This window comes from Stegostoma tigrinum, chromosome 8 (genome assembly GCF_030684315.1).
Source record: "Stegostoma tigrinum isolate sSteTig4 chromosome 8, sSteTig4.hap1, whole genome shotgun sequence".
Taxonomy (NCBI): Eukaryota; Metazoa; Chordata; class Chondrichthyes; order Orectolobiformes; family Stegostomatidae; genus Stegostoma; species Stegostoma tigrinum.
Genome location: NC_081361.1, coordinates 97,967,989 through 97,987,977, shown reverse-complemented (window position 1 = coordinate 97,987,977; position 19,989 = coordinate 97,967,989). Strand labels below are relative to the sequence as shown.

At 44.9% G+C, this 19,989-nt stretch overlaps 1 protein-coding gene across 7 annotated transcripts in view; it reads right to left on the bottom strand.

Annotated features, from left to right (window-relative positions):
- The window catches only part of samd13 (sterile alpha motif domain containing 13), a 177,826-nt gene that overhangs the window by 76,101 nt on the left and 81,736 nt on the right, over positions 1-19,989 (bottom strand). For 6 of the 7 annotated variants that reach the window (XM_059648160.1, XM_059648162.1, XM_048539457.1 and 3 more), the window contains 2 exons: positions 14,279-14,382; positions 5,671-5,752 (listed from right to left, as the gene is read on the bottom strand). The exons of the other annotated variant lie outside the window; for it this stretch is intronic. In XM_059648160.1, coding sequence (XP_059504143.1) covers positions 5,671-5,752; positions 14,279-14,382 — 186 coding nt within the window. The remainder of the gene's footprint in view (positions 1-5,670; positions 5,753-14,278; positions 14,383-19,989) is intronic. 7 annotated transcript variants of the gene reach the window in all.

Sequence of the window (19,989 nt, the reverse complement as noted above, 5' to 3'; positions counted from 1 at the left end):
TCCTCCCCATCTCAGTCTTAAATTGGTGCACCTTTACTCTGAGGCTATACCCTCAGTTCCTGGACTCTCCCTTGTGGAGAAACATCCCCTCAGCATTTACCCTGCCAAGCCCCTTAAGAATCTGATATGTTTCAATGAGATCACCTCTCATTCTTCTAAACGCCAATGAGTAGAATCCCAATATGTTTAGCTTTTGTTCACAAGACAATACCTCCACATCAGCGATCATCCTAGTGAACCTTCTCTGAGCTGCCTCCAATGAAATGATGTATTTCTTAAAATAAGGGGGCCAAATCTGCTCACAGTGCTCCAGATGTGGTCTCACCTGCACCCTGTACAGGTGCAGTAAGACTTCTCTCTTCTACTCCAACCCCTTTGAAGTAAGGGCCAACATTCCATGAGCCTTCCTGATTCCCTGCTGCCCCAGTGTGCTAGCTTTCTGTGCTTCGTGCACAAGTTCCCCCCAAGTCCCTTTGCCTTGCAATTTTTCTTTGTTTAAATACTATTCGGTTCTTTTGTTCTCCCTTCCAAACTGAACGACTTCACATTTTCCCACATTATACAGTATCTGCGAGCATTTTGCCCACTTACATAATCTATCAATATCCCTCTGTGAACTGTTTGTAATCTGCCTTTCCACCTATTTGAGTGTTGTCTGCAAATCTGGCTGCAGCATATTCACTTCTTTTCTCGACATCATTAGTAAATAGCGTAAAAAGTTGTGGCACCAGTACTGATCCCTATGGGGAACCTCAAAAAGAAGCCCTCATCCCAAATTGATATCTCCAGCCCATGAGCTAGTTCTTGATCCTTGCCAATACATTGCCTCCAATGCCTTGAGCTCTTGTCTTATGACTTAAGCTTTTTGTGAGGAACCTTGTCGAGCCCCATCTGGAAGTCTAAATACAACACATCTACCAGTTCTACTCTATTCACTCTGGTTGAGACATCCTTGGGAAACTCTTAATAAATCAGTCAGATATGGTTTCCCAATCATGAGGCCATGCTGACTCTGCTTGATTAGATTAGAATTTTCCTGATGTTCTGCTCTTACTTCCCCAGTAATTGATTCCAATCCATTTACCTCATTGATACCCTTTAGAGAAAGAAATTGTCATCTTTACCTGGTTTGGTGTACACGTGACTCCAGACCCGCAGCAATCTGGTTGGATCTTAACTACCCTCTGGACAATTTGAAACAGGCAATGCACGATGGCCTAGCCATTAATATCAACATCACATGAATAAATAAAACAAAATGAAAACAATGAGGCTCTCTAACCCACATGTATCCTCACTGTCCATATCATCAGGTGTCCATCAACCCTTTCCCAAGGTCTCACGTGGCTGCCTCCACATTGTCAGAATTAGAAACTCGGGGCCTTCAAAGCTCAAGCACATCAGTTCCAGCAGTAGTGTCCCTACATGCGAGGCAGGAGGCCTGTATTCAAGTCCCTGTGTTCCAACGTGTACCATAATATTGGAGCAGGCTGAAGTGAGTTCTTTGTGGGCTGTGTTTACAGTTTGTTACGGGGTCCTTTGTAAAATCAGTGGTAGATTTGTTTATAAAATTGAGCCGAGTTCTTGAGAAAAAAAGGACTGGGTTCTTCTTGGAAGTTGGGAGGGGGGTGCAGCTCGAGGGTTCCCAATGAAGGGAACTGATGTTTGTGTTACTCCACAGTTTTTACATTAAAATCTTTATAAATCCCTCAAAGTGTTTTGTTTGCTAATTCGGCATATGGCTATTGGTATGTGAAACACACATGACCCCTCCTATTGGCTCTCACTGAGTGGCCAAGCCATGCTCCACCCACACCCCCAATGCCAGGGTATAGCTCTTCTATGCCCATACAGAACCAATTAATTCTACACGGACAATATGCTGTGTAAATAAAAGTCTTTTTAAAAAATGAATAACTCGCGGCATTGTGAAAAACACAAACTCCAGTAACTCTGGGTCAATAAAAGTGCCAATCTTCCAGACCTATTACAGTATCAAAGCTGAAACTGCAAACGTTTGAAATTATGAGATAACAAGGTGTAGAGCTGGATGAACACAGCAGGCCATGCAGCATCAGAGGAGCAGGAAGGCTGATGTTTCGGGCCTAGACCCTTCGTCAGAAATGGTCTAGGCCCGAAACGTCAGCGTTCCTACTCCTAAGATGCTGCTTGGCCTGCTGTGTTCATCCAGCTCTACACCTTGTTATCTCAGATTCTCCAGCATCTGCAGTTCGTATTATCTCAGAATGTTGGAAATTATGTTTCCTCCAGTAAGTAAACGAACATTGTGAAACTGACTGAAGAACTCTTGATTGAGTATGTTTTCCCTGGGTTTCAGCTGTTTCCACACTCAAATGTGTTCTTTAGCAAAGCCTCATTATTTCCATTCTTAAAGTGACTAGCAGTAACCTTCAAAACAAGATCTGCATCTCTTGCTGTGACTTTTCCAGACTCAAACAGCTAAACCGCCCCTTCAAAAGCAAGGCAGGTCAATCCTAAACTTTTATTGTTCTGTGAATTGTTACTTTCTAACAACTGCAAGTGAAAAATCTCTTCCAGGTAAAGTCTTAAAACTGCAGCAGTGACTAAAGTTTAATGGAATGTAAACATTAATTCACAGACTGGCTGGATAACGTTGGTCTAGTTTCTGATAGGAATGACGTTCAGTACAATTATGCTTCATTAAGTGACAGAAGAAAAGTCATATGTTTGGAACAGGCCTATCACATAGGCTCTCTGTCCCGGTCAGGTATTGGATCAGAAGCAGAGTAGGGTTTGCTATAATGAGCTACAGTAATGTACACCGAACCAGCCAGCAATACTGAAATACAGCAAAGTGATAGCATGTCAGCAGCACAGAGATAAACCACAGCTCGAGGACTCTGCACTGTTAACCAGCTTCACATGAACCTCCTCCCACCCATCCAGTCAACCCATCTGCAAAACGGGCTTTAAACAGGAACAGAAATGGACAGCTAGCCGTGTGGAGGTGCAGGCCACAAATACATAGAGAAGGCACAGGATTGAAAGAGGCTGTTTAGCCTAAATCATGTGCAATAACGTTTACACTCTTGGTAAACCTCTGAATCTATCAGCTTAACCTTCCAATCCTGACTTCCATCCCTAGCCTGCCTTTAAAAGTGATTCACCTCCACCTGTTCACCATCCACCAGGAACGGGCTCAAACACCTGCCTGTTTACTTCCTCCCTCTTCATTATCCAAGGCCCCGGAGACGCCTTCCAGGTCAAATAGTGATTTTCCTGCTAACTTCCTTTACTCATTAATGGGATAAGGGCATCGCTGGCCAGGCAGCATTTATTGCCCAGCCCCAATTGCCCAGAGAGTGGTTAAGAGTCATTCACATTGCTGTGGGTCTGGAGTCACATGTAGGCCAGACAAGATAAGGATGGCAGTTTCCTTCCCTAAAGGGCAAAAGTGAACCAGATGGGCTTTTCCCAACAACTGGCAATGAATTCATGGTCAACATTAGACTCTTAATTCCACATATTTGATGAATTCAAATTCCACCATCTGTCATGGTGGGATTCAAACCCAGGTCCCCAGGACATTATCTGGGTCTCTGGATCAACAGTCCAGCAATAATACCACTAGGCCATTGCTTCCCCATATTTAGCTGTACTTGACTCAATCTAATCTATTGTATTTGCTGCTCTCAATGCAGACTCCTCTACATTGGGGAGACAAAGCACAGACTGAGTAGCCACTTTGCAGAAAATCTACTTTCAGCTCACAAAAAAAGTCTCCAAGCTACCCACAGCCTGCCACTTCAACACACCACCCTGTTCCCTGGTCAACATCTCTGTCTCAGTAGGAAAACAACACCTTATTTTCCACTTGGGGACCCTGCAGCCCTCTGGGCTCAATATCAAGTTCAACAACTTTAGGGCCTAAACTCTCCCATGTCCTAGCCCCCGACCCCACATATCAGGCCTTGTCATCACATAGGCCGCTACCTCATACAACCCATTGTGAGCCACTAACAGTCCCCATTAATAGCTATTCATTCTACCAGGGTGACCTTTACCCTCTCCCTTATCTGTCTAACCTTTGCTCTCTCTCTTTGGGCACCATCTTCACTCATTGTTTCCGCTGCCACACTAAGTTCGTCCACCCCCCCAACAACCCATCTTCAGCAGCCTTTCCCAGCTACAATCAGTTCTGAAGAAGGGTCACTGGACTTGCAAAGTTAACTCTGTTTCTCTCTCCACAGATATTGCCAGACCTGCTGAGATTTTCCAGAAATTTCTGTTTTTGTTACCAGTCAAGGGTGTGCTTTTTTTAAATAAATGGTGACGGAATGTAGGTGTCACTGGCTGAGCCAGCATTTATTGCCCGACCCTAACTGTCCAAAGGGCTGTTAAGGATCAACCACATTGCTGTGGGTCTGGAGTCACATGTACGCCAGACCAGGTTTCCTTCCCTCAAGGACGGTAGTGATCCAGATGAACTTTCACAGCAACCAGCAGCAGACACATGGTCACCATTGGGCTAGCTTTTTTATTTCAGATATTTATTGACTTTCAAATTTCACCATGGACAAAACAGATGGTTGTCCTGAACAATTTCAAGCTCCTTGAGTGCAATAATTCTCCATGTAAGTGGAGAGAACAGTGGTGTAGTGGTTACATCACTGATCGAGTGATCCAGAATCTCAAGCTGAAGTTCTGGGGGTAAACAGTTCGAATGCTACCAAGGTTGAAATGTCACCACGCATCCTGTCGATGGCACACACTATGGCCCAGGAGATTAGCTTAGGGGTTCTGGATCACTAGGCCAGTAACATTACCACGACACCACCGGTTATCCTCACTTGCCCGAGTGAGTACAGCTCTGGCAACATTCAATAAGTTTGCTAACATCCAGGAGAAAGCAGCCCGTTCACCAACACCTTCAACAATCACTTCCATTCACCGCCAACACACAGCAGAGCTGCGCTGCCCATCTACAAGATGCACTGCAGCAGCCCACCAAGGCTCCTTCACCGGTGCCTTCCAAAGCCTAGTCCTCTACCATTTAGAAGGACAAGGGCAGCAAATGCTTGGAAACACCACCACATGCAAGATCCCCTCCTAGCTACACCCGATCCTGACTTAGAAATATATTTCCATTTCTTCAGTATGAAAGGGTAAAAATTCTGCAGTCTCCTTCCTACCAGCATTTTGGCTGCTCGAACAGCCCCCAGAGTGCAGTAGTTCACCACAAATATTCTCAGGGCAATGAGGACAATAGATGTTAACCCAGCCAGCGACACCCACATCCTGTGAACAAATGCACAGTCCTTATTTATTGCAAGTCCCACATCTTTAACATCTTTCTGGTATAAGGAACTTGTGCCAAACTCCACCTGGTCCTTTCTTTTTAAACAAACATTCATTTCCCTCAGTTTTGCTCTCTTTCTAAAGAAGGAACATTATCACCACATCAACCCAATGAAATCCCGTCATCATTTATAAAAACCTGCATGCCTCAGCCTGCTTGAGATAAAGAGACTCAGTCAATTGGATCTCAAAGATCAGTCATGAAGCTCCACCAATCTCACTGCAGTGTGGCTATCTGGCTGCAAACGTGCAAGACATTGCCCCCTGATCAAAATTAATTCCTCATTCAACTCCTTTTCTCGCCAACTTATCCAAAGAGCTGGTTCCTACCTGTGGAGTGTCCTGACACATCTTGGGTATGACCATTCATGCCACGAGACTTCTTGTATGTGTCACAATTCAAGAATACCGACTGCAAGCACAAGGGATAAAGGCAATCGGAAAATTAGATTGGAGTCCTGGGTTCGAGAACAGTTCAGGGTGAAACTGGTGCAGAATTGAATAGATTAAACAGTAAAAGACAGAATATTATTTCAACAGCATATTAGAACAAAGCCCAGGTTTTGTGGACTTTAAGAAGTAACTTTGCAAACATCCAAGTCACAAACTTGAGGGATGTTCGAACTGCCCACAGGGAGAGTTTGGCTTCAATAATGTAATACGCCTGAGGACCTCTCCCTATCCCTTACAGGTTAAACATGTGGAGCTCAGATTGTTCCAAATCACCACAAGGTACAGCAGTGTGAAAGTATTTGGAATGCTAATGGAATATGTTTAAATTTGAATCATAGGGATTAACAGTTCAGAGGATACTCGATTTCACATCTATGTTGTCTGACAGCTAAAGCAAACTAAATCTAAAATCATTGCACCACTATTTCCAAGTAGCCTCTGCCTTGAATGCTGGAATTCACAAGGTGATATTGTAAACTATCTCCGTGAACGTTAGGTAAAACTGGGGCTTCCCGAAGCAACCCAGGCAGGCCTATGTGATCTGGCTGCCGTGGCAGTGAAACCCAAACAGAAATCTATTAAAATCTAAAGATGGTTTTCACACTCAGCCACTGTGACTCACAGTGAAAGTAACATCTGCTTGCAAGTGACACACTCATTGAGAGAGACAGCGAGAGCGAAAGAGAGCAAGAGTAAGAGAGAGAGAGCGACAGAGACAGAGAGAGAGAGCAAGAGTAAGAGAGATAAACACAGAGATAGCAGGAACTGTAGATGCTGGAGAATCTGAGACAACAAGGTGTAGAGCTGGATGAACACAGCAGACCAAGCAGCATCAGAGGAGCAGGAAAGCTGATGTTTCGGGCCGAGACTCTCCTTCAGAAAAGGGTTTAGGTTCGAAACGTCAGCTCTCCTGCTCCTATGATGCTGCTTGGCCTGCTGTGTTCATCCAGCTCTACACCTTGTTGTCTCAGAGATAAACACACACTGTGTGTGGATGGCAAGGCAGATGTTGCTATGTAGAAGCAGGAAATATATAAGAATTAGTTTTCTGTTTGGAAGGAATGGAATGGACAGGACAACTGGGGATTGGAGTACAAGGAGTCCCTGAGGTGAGCATTTGGATATAGGCTCAGGCTAAAAGGAGCAGAATTCTCGAAGAACACTGGGACTTAAAGGAGGGAGCAGGGACACAGCTGGAGAGCCAGATGTGAGTATGAACTTGTTCATGTAACAGACGCTCCTAGCAGTAGTGTGATATGCAGAGAAAAGGTTTATAGTACAAATTCTCAATTGTGTTAACTCATTGACACAAAAATACCGTTTATTCCAAAAACAAAAAATGCTGGGGAATACAGCAGGTCAGGCAGCATCCATGGGGAGAGAGCAAGGTAACATTTTGGGTCTAGACGCCTCATCGTCAGAGCTGACAAGAAGTGTGGAGGGGACAGCATTTATGCTATGGTCGGGGGGGGGGGGGTGGACTGCTGGGGGAGAAAGCGCGTAGACAGAACAGATTAAGTGATCAGAATGTGAGAATGGTGTGTCTAGCTGCCAGACTGGGAAGAACAGACAGTACCAGTGGGGAGGGGAGAGAGGACATGTTGGCAGAGAATATAACAAGTAAATCCAACAGAAAGGAAAGGAATGGCGGTGGGTTCACAATTTGAAGGTGTTGAACTCAATATTAAGTGCAGAAGGTTGTAAAGTGCCCTGAAGATGAGATGTTTGCCCTGACATTCACTGGAGCTTTGCAGCATGTCGAGGACAGACATGGGCCTGCGAGCAGGGCTCTGTGTTAGAATGACCAGTTATGCTGGCTCATGAACTGCAGGTGTTCCACAAAGTGGTCATCCAGTCTGTGTTTGGTTTCTCCAGTGTAGAGTAGGCCACATTGGGCGCAGTGAATACAATACACAGGATTGGAGGAGGTACAGGTGAAATGCTGCTTTACCACTAAAGACCACTTCGGCCCTAGGACGGTGAGCAGGGAGGAGGTGAAGAGGCAGGTGCTGTACCTTCTGCAGGCATGTGGGAAGGTGCCCTACCATGTATTCAGTTTGATTTATTGGCTGCTTGTAAATAAACTTTATTGAGTGTAGTTGATGTGTTACAGTGACAATATTTAAACATCAAATCTTGTCCTTTGGTTACTTTTGATGATCGTTTCGGATTGTTTTTCCTTTAAAAAGTGTTATAGACCTCAGTAAGCAGTGCAACACAGTGCATTGTTTGAAATAAAAACCGAAAGAACTGCGGATGCTGTAAATCAGGAATAAAAACAAAGTTGCTGGAAAAGCTCAGCAGGTCTGGCAGCATCTGTGAAGGAGAAAACAGAGTTAACGTTTCGGGTCCTCAGAACTTCTCAGGAAGGGTCACAAAGGACCCAAAACGTTAGCTCTGTTTTATCCTCCACAGATGCTGCCAGACCTGCTGAGCTTTTCCAGCAACTTTGTTTTTGACAGTGCATTTTTCCTCTGTTCTCTCCATAGAAGTTACCACTTAAAGCTGGAATTAAGTTTTATCAAATGTCCAGAATTGAAGAACTCCTCAAGTCTTTATTTAAAAAAATGCAAATTTCAATGAGTTAATTTATTTTGTTAACTGATTGTCTAGGCCAGCTTTTACTGTCCATCTCTAATTCCTTTGAAAATGCGATAATGAGCTACCTTCCCAAACTGCTACTGCAATCCTTGGGGTAAAGGTAGACCCATTATTTTGTCAGGGAGAGAGTACCACAGTCACAGTGAAGGAACGGCAATATATTTTCAAGTCAGGATGGTGAGTGGCTTGGAGGGGAACTTGGAGGGGGTGGCGTTCCCATGTATATGCTTCCCTTGTCCTTTCAGATGGTAGAGGTCTTGGATTTGGAAGGTGCTGTTGGAGGAGCCTTGGGGAATTTCTACAGTGTATCTTGTTGATTGATTGACTGCATTGCACACAGCTCTGTTTACAAGCAGTACAGGCAGATCACATTAAATAAGGACGTACAGATCAAAAAAAGATTCAAGACGGAGGCACACACGTGACGCTGCACAAGGCATGCACTAGGTGATATCAACATTAACAAGATCGGCATTATTTGAGGCTAGAGAGACAATTCATCAGTCTAATAACAGCCAGTAAGATTGTACACACTGCTGTTACAGAGTTTCGGTAGAGGAGGAATATTAAAAGTGTCAACTGAGCAGGTTGATTTGCGCTGGACTGTCAGAGCTAAGGAGGTCACCTGTGTACAACAAAGATGAAGCAAAAAAAAATTCTCAGAGTCATGAAAAATGGACGAAGAAATGGAAGACTTTCAAAAAAAGAGGTGGAGAATGTGGGAAATCAGAGTCAGGTCGAATCTGCCCGACAGCTACATCTGCAGGAAGTGTGCTTGATCACAGCTCCTGCTAGACCGCGTGGATCAGCTGGAGGCAGCAGTCGGACACATTGAGGGGCATGCAGGAGTTGGAAAGCATCAGAGACAGGAGTTTTAGAGACGCAGTGATGCCCAGAGTTCAGACAGATAGATGGGGCTGGCAGTCAATGAAGGAGTCCCCTGTAGCTGTTCCCCCTGTCTAACAAGTACACCGATGTACACTGTGTAAGGGAGAGCGGAATTGCTTATCAGGGAATAGTGACAGTGGCAGTCAGAGCTGGCTCAGTTGTACCACAGTGAGGGCCTGAGCCCATGACAGCATTAGTGATAGGGGACTCTACGGTCAAGGGCGCAGACAGGCATTTCTGTGGTCACGAGACTCCAGTGTGATGTGTTGCCTCCCTGGTACCAGGGTCAATGACGTGTCTGAGTAGGCACAGGATGTTCTAAAGGGGGAGGGTGAGCATCTAAAGGTTGTGGTCCACACTGGGACAAACACCACAGGGAGGAAGTGAGATAAGGTCCTGCAAAGAGAGTTCGGGGAAACTGAACAGCTGGGCCTCTAGGATTGTAATCTCGGGATTACTCCCCCCGTGCAGGTGAGTCTAGGAATAGGAAGGTAGTACAGTTACATACACGGCCAAAGCGCTGGTGTTGGAGGGAGGGATTCAGGCATGTGGACCATCGGGGTGTCTACCAGGGGCAGGAGCGACCTGTACAAGAAGGACCTGTACAGGAAGAACTGCAGGTGCACCTGCACCCTGGCAGGGAGGTTTGCTAGTGCCACATAGGAGGCTTCATACTAGTGCGACGGGGGACGGGAACCAGACCAGTAGGTCAGCAAGGAAAATGATCGAGATGGAGTCAGGGGCTAAGGTCAGTAAGGCTGAGAGGAAGAATAGATAGGGAGAGGTTACTGAACATGTCAGGGCTGGGGGTCTGAGGTGTATTGTTTTAATATGAGGAGTACAACAGGGTAAGGCAGAATAATACAGAGCTTGGATTACTACAAATAACTATGACATTATAGCTATTAAAGAGACTTTGTTGAGAGGAGGACAAGACTGGCAGCTTAATGTTCCAGGATTTAGATGTTTCAGGTGAGACAGTGAGGGATGTAAAAGAGTACAGGAGCTGTGTTACCGATAAGGAGGAATATTACAGCTGGACTGAGGGAGGATATGTTGGAGGGTTCATTCAGTGAGGCCACATGGGGAGAATTCAGGGATAGGAAGGATGCAATCACTTTGATGGGATTGTACTACAATCATCCCAAAGGCCGATATAGGAACAGATATGTGGACAGATTATGGAAAAATTTGAAAATAATGCTTGTATGGGTGATGTGAACTTCCCACACACTGGCCAGGACTTCCTTAGTGCCAGGGGCTTGGTTGGGGGTGGTAATGTTTGAAAGGTACATCCAAGAGGGTTTCTTGAAGCAATATGTAAATAGTCCAACAAGGGGCCATACCAGGCCTGGTTTTGGGAATGAGCTCAGCCAGGTGAGTGCAGTTTCAGTAGAGGACCATTTCAGGAACAGCGACCATCATTCTCTTTACGTTTTAAGTTACCTATGGATAGGGATAAGAGGAGTCCTCAAAAAACTAGTACTAAATTGGGAGAAAGCAACAATGACAATATTCAGCAGGAAATGGGGAATGTAGATGGGGGTGTGGCTTTTAAAGGATAAATCAATATTGGCATGAGGTCATCTTTTAAAGGCCAATTAATTAGAGTTCAGGACTGGCACGTTCCTGTGAAAATGAAGGATTAGGATGGCAAGAATCAGGAACCTTGGATGACAAGTCACATTATGAGCTTAGTCAAAAAGAAAAAGGAGGCATACATAATTTTAGGAAACTGAAGACAGACACAGCCCTCAATGAATATAAAGATAAAATGAAATAACTTAGACAAGGAGCTAGGAGAACTATAAGGGGGCAATGAAATGTCCTTAGCAAGCAGGCTTAAGGAAACTCCCAAGGCATTTTATATGTAAATAAAGAGCAAGAGGGTAGCAAGGGAAAGGATAGATCCACTCAAGCACAAAGGAGGGAATTTATGTGTGGAGCTGGAGGAAGTGGTGAAGTCCCGAATGAATATTTTGCGGTGGTATTCACGAAGGAGAAGGACGTGGGTAGCTGATGAGTCCAGAGAGGGTTCTGTTGATATTATAGTGCATGTCAGTACAAAATAGGAGGTGCTGTTCTGTGTTTTAAAAAGCATTAAGGTAGACAAGTCCCCAGGACCCAATGGGATCTATCCCAGAATGCTGAGGGAATCGAGGAAGGAAACTGCTGGGGCCTCGTATGAAATTTCTGTGTTCTCCTTGCATCCATGAGAGGTCCCAGAGGACTGGAGAATGGCCAACGTTGTTCCTTTAAAAAGGGCAACAATAATCAAGGAAATAAAAGGCCATTGAGCCTTACGTCAGCGGCAGGGAATTATTGATGAAGATTCTTACGGACCGGGTTTACTCATATTTAGAAAAGTATGGACTTACTAGAGATAGGCAGCATGGCTTTGTGCAGGAATTCATCTGCCTTACCCTGTTGTACTCCTCATATTAAAACAATACACCTCAGACCCCCAGTCCTGACATGTTCAGTAATCTCTCCCTATCTGTTCTCATAAACCTGATTGAGTTTTCTGAGGAAGTGATAAAGATGATTGATGAGGGTAGATGCTGTCTACATGGGCTTTAACAAGGTCTTAGAAGATGTCTCTCATGGCAGGCTGATACAGAAGGTGATGTCACACGGGATCTGTGGTGAAATGGTAAGTTGGGTACAGAACTGGCTTAGTCATAGAAAACAGAGAGATGGGGTGGAAGGGTGTTTTTCTGACTGGAGATCTGTGACCAATGGTGTTCCACAGGGGCTCCTGTTGCTTGTAATACACCAATGGGAGGAGAATGTAGGTGGCCTAATTAGTAAATCTGGAGATGACATAAAGGTTGGGGGAGCTGTGGTTAGTGAGGAGGATTGCTAGAGGATACAGCAGGATATGGATAGGCTGGAGACTTGGGTGGAGAAATGGCAGATGGAGTTCAATCCAGACAATTGCGAGGTGATACATTTTGGAAGGACTAATGCAAGAGAGAAGCACACAGTAAATCCTTTGTCTCCACAAAATCATAGATCGTGAATCACCTATCCATGCTAAAGAACAAGCAACAACAAAATTTAACATCTGTGACAAAAACTGGAGCCATTTTTTAATGAGCTCCATGCTTGCAAATTTCATCATTTGCTCAGTTCTCAGGAACAGAACCCTCAGGATTTCCAAGGATTAACTGTCAATGGCAGAACCATTAAGGAGCAACAATATGCAGAGTGATCTGGGCATTCAGGTTACACAGTTCCCTGAAAGTGGCAACACAAATCGATAAGATTATCAAGAAAGCATATAGCATGCTTGCCCTCATCAATTGGAACACAAAGCATAAAAAATTGGCAAGTCCTGTTGCAACTATTTAGTTTTAGACCAAACTTAGAAAACTGTGTACAGTTCTGGTCGCCACACTACCAGAAGGATGTAGAGGCTATAGAGAGGGTACAGAACTGGTTTAGCAGGGTGTGGCCTGGTTTGGAGGGTACTAGCTGTGAGGAGAGATTGGACAAACTTGGTTTGTTCTCACTTGAACATCTTAGGATGAGGGGGTGACCTGATAAAAGTTTACAAAATTACGAAAGGCATGGAGAGAATGGATAATCAGTTGTTTTCCCACGGTAGAAATGTCAATACGGACATAGCTTTAAGGTAAAGGGGGGGAAAGTTTAAAGGAGATGGGAGAGGCACATTTTTTACACCAAGGATGCTAAGTGCCTGGAGTGTGCTGCCAGAGGAGTTGGTGGAGGTGGATACAATAGCAACGTTTATGATGCAGCTTGGCTGATACAGGAGTAGGCAGGGAACATGACCATGGGTTACTGACCAAGTAGGGGAAAAATATTGTTCGTTTAGAAAGGAATCATGTGCCAGCGCAGGCCTGGTGGGCTGAAGCGCCTCTTCCTGAACTGTACTGTTCTTTGTGCTCTGAATAGGGTGCAAGCTAACTACATCCAGATGAGAAATAAGTGCAGGGCTTCCAAAGCTGGAGTGCCTTGGCTGTCTAAGGAATTGATGAGAAAATAAGGAAGAAAAAGGAGGCAGATGGTGCATTACGAATATTAATAGCAATAGAAATCAGGAAGTGTATCTCAAATGCAGGAGAGAAGCTATGGCTGGAACAAGGAAGGTTAGGAGGAAACGAGGAATGGATGGCAAAACCAATAGTAAAATGTTCTTCAAACATATTCATAGGAAAAAGATCTGTGAAGGATAGAGTGGGGTCCATAAGGAATAAGCAGGGTAAGCTACTCACTGAAGCAAAGGATATTGCAGAGGCACTGAATAAACACCTTGTTCTCTCTTTACCAAATGAGAAGATGGTGATAACGGTCTAGTTGAAAACGTGGGTGTTGAGCAACTGAGCACGATAGTGACAGATAAAGAAGAGGGGCTAAAAAGGCTGGCAGCACGATATGGTAGAGAAGTCACCAAACCCAGATTAGGTGCATCCCAGGTCGCTGAGACAGGCAAAGGAATAAATTGCAGAGCTGCTGACGGATATTTTCCAGGCCTCTCTGAGCACAGGATTAGCTTCAGGGGGAGCAGAGGAGTGCAAATGTGACACCATTGTTTAAGAAAGGGGCAAAAGATAGCCCAGAAAACTGCAGCTTGACCTCAACAGGGGGCAGGGGTTGGGGACAGACGGAGGCCATAATATGGGTTTAAGGTACATATACAGTTAGAGAAAATTAAGATAACACCAGACAATCTGACTGGCCTTCCTCTGTGCTGTAACCATGCTGCGATTTTGTTGAAATCTGGATTGTGCTGCCGAATGATGCGCAGGAAACCCATTCAGGGAATTAGATAAACAGTGGAAGAGCGAACATTTACAGAGCTACTGGGGAAACAGCAAGCGAGCAGGACCAACTGGGCAGATCACAGGATGACGGGCCAAATGGCCTCCCTCAGTGCTGTATCATTCTGTGGATTGAGAACCTTTTGAAATGAGCAGTCCCAAGAAAAAGGTGCCACTGTACAATCTCCCTCGCTTGACATCCGCCTTACCGATTCGATCGGATGTGTGCAGTCAGGAGCCTTATTATTCTTGCAGTTGTTCTGTTTGGACGTGGGTTCCAGGGACTTAGTCTCACAGGCATCTTGCTCCAAATCTGTGTGAATTTAACAATGTTAATAATACCCTCCATGACCTTCAGCTCATTCAAATCTCTGCAGCTAGTGTCCTAATCACACGGTCACCCCGGTCACTCAGCACCCCTTGTGCTCACAAACACACCTCAACCTCCCAGGCCTGGAGCTCACTGACCAAGAGTGGGGCTGCTTCAGTCCTCAGTGTTGGAACACACTCCCTGAACTTCTGCAAACCACCCATCATTCCCCCGGAAGACGTCCTTTTAAGATGTTCCTGAAAACCTACCTCTTGAACCACCTTTTGAATCACCCATTCAGACCTCCCCTGACCTTTTACTTAACTCTGCTAGAAACAACTCAAAGAAGGTTCACTAGGCTGTGACACATGGGTTGGAGTGTGTGTGTGTCTGTGTTGGGGGGAGTGGGAGTGTTACTGTAGGGGGAAAGGTTCAGCAGCTCGGGGCTGTTTCCTCTGGAGTTGAGAAGAATGGGAGATGACCTTACTGAGATCTGCATAACCCTGAAAGAATGTGGATGCCGACATGATGCTACCCCTTGTGGGAGACTACAATTAGGAGGCATCTTTTCAAAATGATTGATGGCCCATTTAAGATGGACAGGAGGTAGAAATGATTCTCTCAGAGTGTCGTCAATCTTTGGGCTTTTCTTCCCATGAGTACAGTGGAGACAGGGTCAATGAGTACTGCTAAGACAGAGGTAGATAGATTCTTCATTAGTGAGGGTGTAATTGGTTATTAAGGGTGGGGTGGGGTAGGGACAGGGAATGGGGAGTTAAGGCCACTCTCAGATCAGTGATCATATTGAGGTGTTGAATGGGCTACTCCTGCACTCCCCCACATCCTTCGAAGTGACTTTCAAATTTTGCTTCATAATTGCTCTGTGAATCACCCAGGAGACCATTGGGCCCACAGAGTCTGCTCTGCCATTCAAGATGGCCATGGCTGATCCTCTATCCTGATACTATATTCCTGCTTTCTCCCAATGCCTTTGATGCATTTAATTATTTTAAATTATCTATTGCTTTCTTGAATATGTAGAAATGCAGAAAATATTGAAAATAGGAACATGAGTAGGCAAGTTGGTCCTTTGAGTCTGCTCTGTCAATCAAGTGTTCGTGGCACCATAAACTTAGTCCCCTGTTCCTGATTTCACCCCCTGCCCTTTGATCCTTTTCGCCTCAAGAATTATATCTAACTCCTTCCTGAAAACATTCGATGTTTTGCCTTGGAGATCGCAAGAACTTCCAATACTGAAGCCTGAGGTAACACAGTGTGGAGCTGGAGGAACACAGCAGGCCCAGCAGCATCAGAGGAGCAGGAAAGTTGACATTTTGGGTAGGGACCCTTCTTCAGAAATGCTTGGCCTCAACCACTTTCTGTGACAGAGAATTCCAAAGTCTGCCCATTCTCTGGGTGAAGAAATTTCTCCTCTTCTCAGTCTTAAATGGCCCATCCCGTAATCCTTAGACTGTGACCCCTGGTACTGGACTCTCTGGTCATCGGGAACATGCTTTCTGCATTTCCCCTGTCTCAGCAAGTACTAGGCCTGTGCAGCCTTGAGAGAGGATTCCACAGGCTTGTTGCCTTTAAGTGAAGAACTGTTTCCACACGTCAGTCTGGAATGACCTCACCTATACCCTGAACTCCAGTCGTGTACCATATCGAATGTACCATGCAGAAAGCACATTCACCCTAACACACCTCATCTCAATGATGCTTCCTTCATGAAATAACACAAACAAGGAATTAGGAGGGCTAAAGGGACTACTGGTGACAGGATTAAGGAAAATCCCAAGGCATTTTATACATTTATAAGAAACAAGAGGGTAGCTGGGTAGGTCCACTCAAAAACAAAGGAGGGAGCTCGTGCATGAAGCCACAGGAAGTAAGTGAGGTCCTGCACAAGTACTTTGCATCAGTATTCACAAAGCAGAAGGTCATGGTGGATGGTGAGTCATGGGAGGAGTGTGTTGATATGCTGAAGCATGTCAATATTAAAACGGAGATGTTGGGGTTTCTAAAAGCATTAAGGTAGACAAGTGCCCACGGCCTGATCGGATCAGGAAATTGCTGGAGTTTTGTTCAAAATGTTTCTATCCTCTTTCATCACAGGAGAGTCCCAGAGAATAGCCAGTGTTGTTCCTTTCTTTAAGAAGGGCAACAGGGATAATCTGGGAAATTACAGGTCACTGAGCCTATGTCAGCGGTAGAGATTGGTTGATGAAGATGCTTAGGTACAGGATTTGGAAAAATACGGACTTGCTAGCAACAGGGAGCATGGCTCTTTCCAGGGTGGATCATGTCTGATAAACTTGGTTGAACTTTTTGAGGAAGTGACAGGAATGATTGATGACAGTAGGGCAATAGATGTTGTCCAAATGGACTTTAGCAAAGTCTTGGACAAAGTCCCTCAATGGTAGGCTGATACAGAAGGTGAAGTTACACGAGATGCACAACGAGCTGGTATAAGGGAATTAGAAATGGCTCCCATAGAAGACAGATTAGCACTGGAAGGGTGTTTTTCTTACTGGAGATCGTGATCAATAGCATTCCACAGGGACAAGTGCTGGGACCCCAGTTGTTTGTAGTATATACATAAATGATTTAGAAGAGAAAGTAGGTGGCTTGATGAGTACATTTGTAGACAACACACAGATTGGGGGACCTGTGGATGGTGAGGTAGATTGCCAGAGGATATAACAGGGTATAGATGGGCAGCAGAAATGGCAGGTGGTGTTTAATCTGGACAAGTGCAGTACAATGTATTTTGAAAGTTGTTCTAATGTAGCAGGAACATATGCAGTTAGTGGCATTAATATACAGAGGGGTCTAGGCATACAGATACACAGTTCCCTGACAGTGGCAACATAAGCAATAAGGTAGCCAAGTAGGCATTGTTTTCATTGGTCAGGCACACAGCATAAGAATTAGCAAGCAGTATTGCTGCTGTATAGAACTTTGGTCACATCTGGAATATTGTGTACCGTTCTGGTCACCACACTGGCTGAAACGCACAGAGGTTTGCGACAATATACAGAAATGGTTTACCAGGGTGTTGCCTGACTTGGAGGGTATTAAGTATGAGGAGAGATTGGACAAACATGGCTTGTTTTCACTTGAACACCAGACGATTTGGGGTGCTCCAACAGAAGTTCACAAAATTATTAGAGACATGGTTAGAATGGATGGTCATGGTCTTTCCCAGGATAAAAATGTGAATTACTAAGTGACATGGGTTTAAATTAAAAGGGGCTAAGTTTAAAGGAGATGTGAGAGGCAGGTTTTATACACAGAGAGTGGTAACTGTCTGGAATGTGCTGCTGGAGGAGTCAGTGGAGATGGATACAATAGCAACATTTAAGAGACATCTTCACTGATACATGAGTAGGCAGGGAATGGGGGTTACGGACTGCTTTGAGGCAGAAGGATTTTAGGTTAGAAAGGTCTCAAGTGTCATCACAGTTTTGGTGGGCCAAAGGGTCTGTTCCTGTGCTGCACTGTTGTTTTTTCTGAACCTCTCTCCCTGGGGTGTTCACCCCATTCAATTTCTCCTCTTCTCAGTCTTAAATGGCCCATCCCGTAATCCTTAGACTGTGACCCCGATGGACGTACATGGAATAGTGTAGGTTAGATGGGCTTGAGATCGGTATGACAGGTCGGCACAACATCGAGGGCCGAAGGGCCTGTACTGTGCTGTAATGTTCTATGTTCTAACACATTTATAACTGAGAGAGCAGGGGAAAAGAATGACATAAGAGAAACAATCATTGTGAAGACATAAACATAAGGAGTGATAGAGGATGAATCCTGCGTCAAAACAAATTGACATTGACTGTAGCCACTCATCAGTTTTATTTCTGTGACTGCGTCCTTCTGACCTCAGTTACTCCCTGTGTCTCACAGCAATGTTCTTTCATTTGCTGCGCATAACCTTTACACGCTCTACACATTCCCTGACATTTCACAGACCCTATCCAATCTCTCTTATCCTGTCCATTTTCATCAGTGATTTTCCTTATTCATTCCTTTCACTATATTCTACTGCCCATTTGTAAAAGTGCTCCACACACCGGCTCTCCCTTTCTCCCACTCCCCACTGGACCCACCCCCAACTTTGTTGGCGTTTTGTTTCTGAACGGCTGCAGCTGGGATTGGCAGAGTATATACAGGCTGGCATCAACCAGACAAACCAAAAACATGAGAGGAGATGGCTTCTACACTGTCCTTCAAATCCGTACAAACTTCTTTGTTCCCCGAAATAACTCCGCAGAGGCTGGCATCCCATCACCAAGTCGTCCTTTATTTACACATGGAGAGTCCTCAACACTGACCCAAGTCCCTCAGAGCCAGCTCTCAGAGTGAACCTCTGACACTCTTGTTTATATGTCAGCCAGGGCTCCCCGATTAGACCAGGCTAAAAGCCCCAATCAGGGAACTCATATTCTACGAGGTCCACCTGGATGACCTCGTTACAATCACTGCATTTCCTCTTTCCAAAAGTTCCCACATGGATGTGAGTGTTACTGGTAAGGCCAATATTTATGGCCACCATTTGACTCTGGCAGGGATGAGCTGCCTTCCATAGCCGCTGCTATCTGTCTGCTGTAGCTAGACCAGCAATGCCATAAGCAAGCGAGCTGCTACAGTGATATTGTCATGGCATGAGAATTGCAGAGGCCCTACCTCACGCTCTGTCCACGTGGGTTCAAATCTCACCATAGCAGGTGGTGAAATTTCAATTCCATAGAAGTGAGGCCTAAATGATGTACAACTGAGTGAGTGGTTTAAAAACTTGCCGGGTGCAATATAAAGTGAAGCTATGCACTTGGGCAAGAAGAGGAGCTGGATATTGTTAAAACGATGAAAGCTACAAAATAGAGGAATTTGGGAGCTGTTCCTCAATGAACCACAAAAAAAACCAAGCATCCATGTTCTATGGGCAGTACGCAAATGGAATGTTGGTCTTTATTGCAAAGGGAATGGGATATAAAATAGGGTGTTTCGCTAAAACCACGCTGGTCACTAATCAGATCAGAGTTGGAATACTGTGAGAAGTTTTACTCCCCTTCTCAAGGCAAAAATATCCTGGCACAGGTGGCAGTCGAGAGAACACTGACTCAACTGCTACCAGTTAGAGAAGGACTGTCATATGAGCAGAGGTTGAGTAGGCTAGACCTGTACTCATTGGAATTTAGAAGAATATGGGGCGATCTTATGGGGTCCTTGAGATTGACAAGGTAGATGCTGTTTCCCTTTGTAAAAAAGTCTCAGATGAGGGGAGTCACATAAAAACGACACAGATGAGGAGGATAATAAAGTGTGGGGCTGGGTGAACACAGCAGGCCAAACAGCATCTTAGGAGCACAAAAGCTGACATTTTGGGCCTAGACACTTCAACCCTAACTCTAACCCTAACCCTCTGTGATGAAGGGTCTAGGCCCGAAACGTCTCCTTTTGTGCTCCTGAGATGCTGCTTGGCCTGCGGTGTTCATCCAGCTTCACACTTTATTATCATGGATTCTCCAGCATCTGCAGTTCCCATTATCCCAGATGAGGAGGAACTTCCTCTCTCAGATGGTACTGATTCTGTGGAATTCTTTACTGCTG